The sequence below is a fragment of the Octopus bimaculoides genome, chromosome 1, assembly GCF_001194135.2.
Source record: "Octopus bimaculoides isolate UCB-OBI-ISO-001 chromosome 1, ASM119413v2, whole genome shotgun sequence".
Lineage (NCBI taxonomy): Eukaryota > Metazoa > Mollusca > Cephalopoda > Octopoda > Octopodidae > Octopus > Octopus bimaculoides.
Window position 1 is genome coordinate 25,007,276 of NC_068981.1, and position 1,625 is coordinate 25,008,900.

The 1,625-nt window shown below is 32.4% G+C and overlaps 1 protein-coding gene across 1 annotated transcript in view; it reads left to right on the plus strand.

Moving 5' to 3' along the window:
- The first annotated feature begins 1,400 nt into the window (after positions 1 to 1,400).
- Positions 1,401 to 1,625, plus strand: part of LOC128249783 (interleukin 17-like protein) — a 4,534-nt gene continuing 4,309 nt past the window's right edge. Inside the window, exon 1 of the mRNA XM_052974276.1 lies at positions 1,401 to 1,526. Within this exon, the coding sequence (XP_052830236.1) occupies positions 1,524 to 1,526 (3 nt within the window). The 5' untranslated portion in view covers positions 1,401 to 1,523. The remainder of the gene's footprint in view (positions 1,527 to 1,625) is intronic.

Genomic DNA, 1,625 nt, shown 5'->3' on the forward strand with positions numbered 1-1,625 from the left:
TGAAACACATTCCTCAGTTTCTGTCTATCAAGACGTAAAAGAAATGGAAGAACGCTACCAAGGCCGGTGGGATTCAAACATGAGGGCAAATTACTGCTGGAGCTTGAGGAAAGATTTTCCAGAACCACAGGAGATCGTCAACAATAGAGGAAATTCAGATCAGAATGTATGATCACAATGAATACAGATTTTGTATTCATATTTTCACCAAACTTAATTCTTAAATACTAAAATGAAATTACTCATACAACTTGTGTTTTGATTTATTAAATTAAAAAACAAGACATATTTTCTATTAAAAATCATTTAATTCTTCATTTATGTGCATGAAATAGCTGTTTCTAGCAAAGCTAAAAGATTTTATATCTAAAAAATCTGATGTGGTAGACAAAATCTGATGCCAGATTATTTGGATTCAGTACCCCCAAATTAGTTAAATATCATTGAGAAACCTTGGGGTAGAAGACGTGCTGACGGATGTAATAATACATGGTGTGCACACAGAACAGTGAGAATCCAAATAAAAACATATTCTCCGATAACGAAAATTAACAGCGATTAAAAATGTACAAAGAATTTAGATACATTATTGATTAGATCATAGCTTTTGTGCATATACCCGAGATAATTTCTTTTCAGAAAGTTTGATATGAAATATTTATAATCTCCGGTACTGAACAATTACTGTTATACCTTCTCGAGTAATATACTCACTTTTGTACGGTTACGTCGCGGCATATTCCTTCGTACTCTTTATATATTTGTTAATCAAATAGTGATGTAAATTTCGTGATGACAGTACAGGGTATTCTAACTATTAAACCTGCGACGATATAAGTTATTCTATTCTAACTGTGTAGTTTCTTTGAAACACTTGGAGAGACTACTCTGAGAGCCAGAAAAAATTCTATCAAGGTATTATATAACATAATATAATTTATAAAGAATATACAATATTTGAAATTATCATCGTTGTTTTATTCCAATCTACAAGAAAGGAAATTTTGCTATTACAGAAGTGAACAGCTATGATACAAGTAGAACCGACGTACGCTTAGAGTGGATTTCTCTCTCCACAACAGTGACCAGGAGAAAATGTATAATGCTATGGTAAAAGTAGAGAAAGCAAGCGAAAGGACATATATCGCAGTTTAGATGAATGTCTATCATTGAGATCTACAATAACACTTAGACTGGGTGAAACTATAAATTATTAAAAGAATATTATACAAAGTCCTGATTCACTATACAACCGGATGAAAGCTCTTCCGTACAGTTTGGAGTTCCACTTGTTAATATTTTTAAACCAGTTTCCTGCTGTTTTATGAATAGCATCAAACATAAGCGGCTTTCACAACGGTATATAATGAGCAAATCAAGGAGAGTCGATATCATTTAGAAGCAACTCATATTCAGAAACGAGTAAAATATCTTGCTGCTTTAGTGCATTACTGACTTACAACCGTACAGCGCTCATTTTGATTTCTATTTCATAGAGAACAAACACCACAGTAAAAATAACGATGGTAAGTAGGCTTTACTTTATAATATCTAGCGAATTTTTGCATTTTACTCCTTAACTATTTGAGTTTTCTTTCTGAAGTAAAGCGTCAGAGTCTACAATA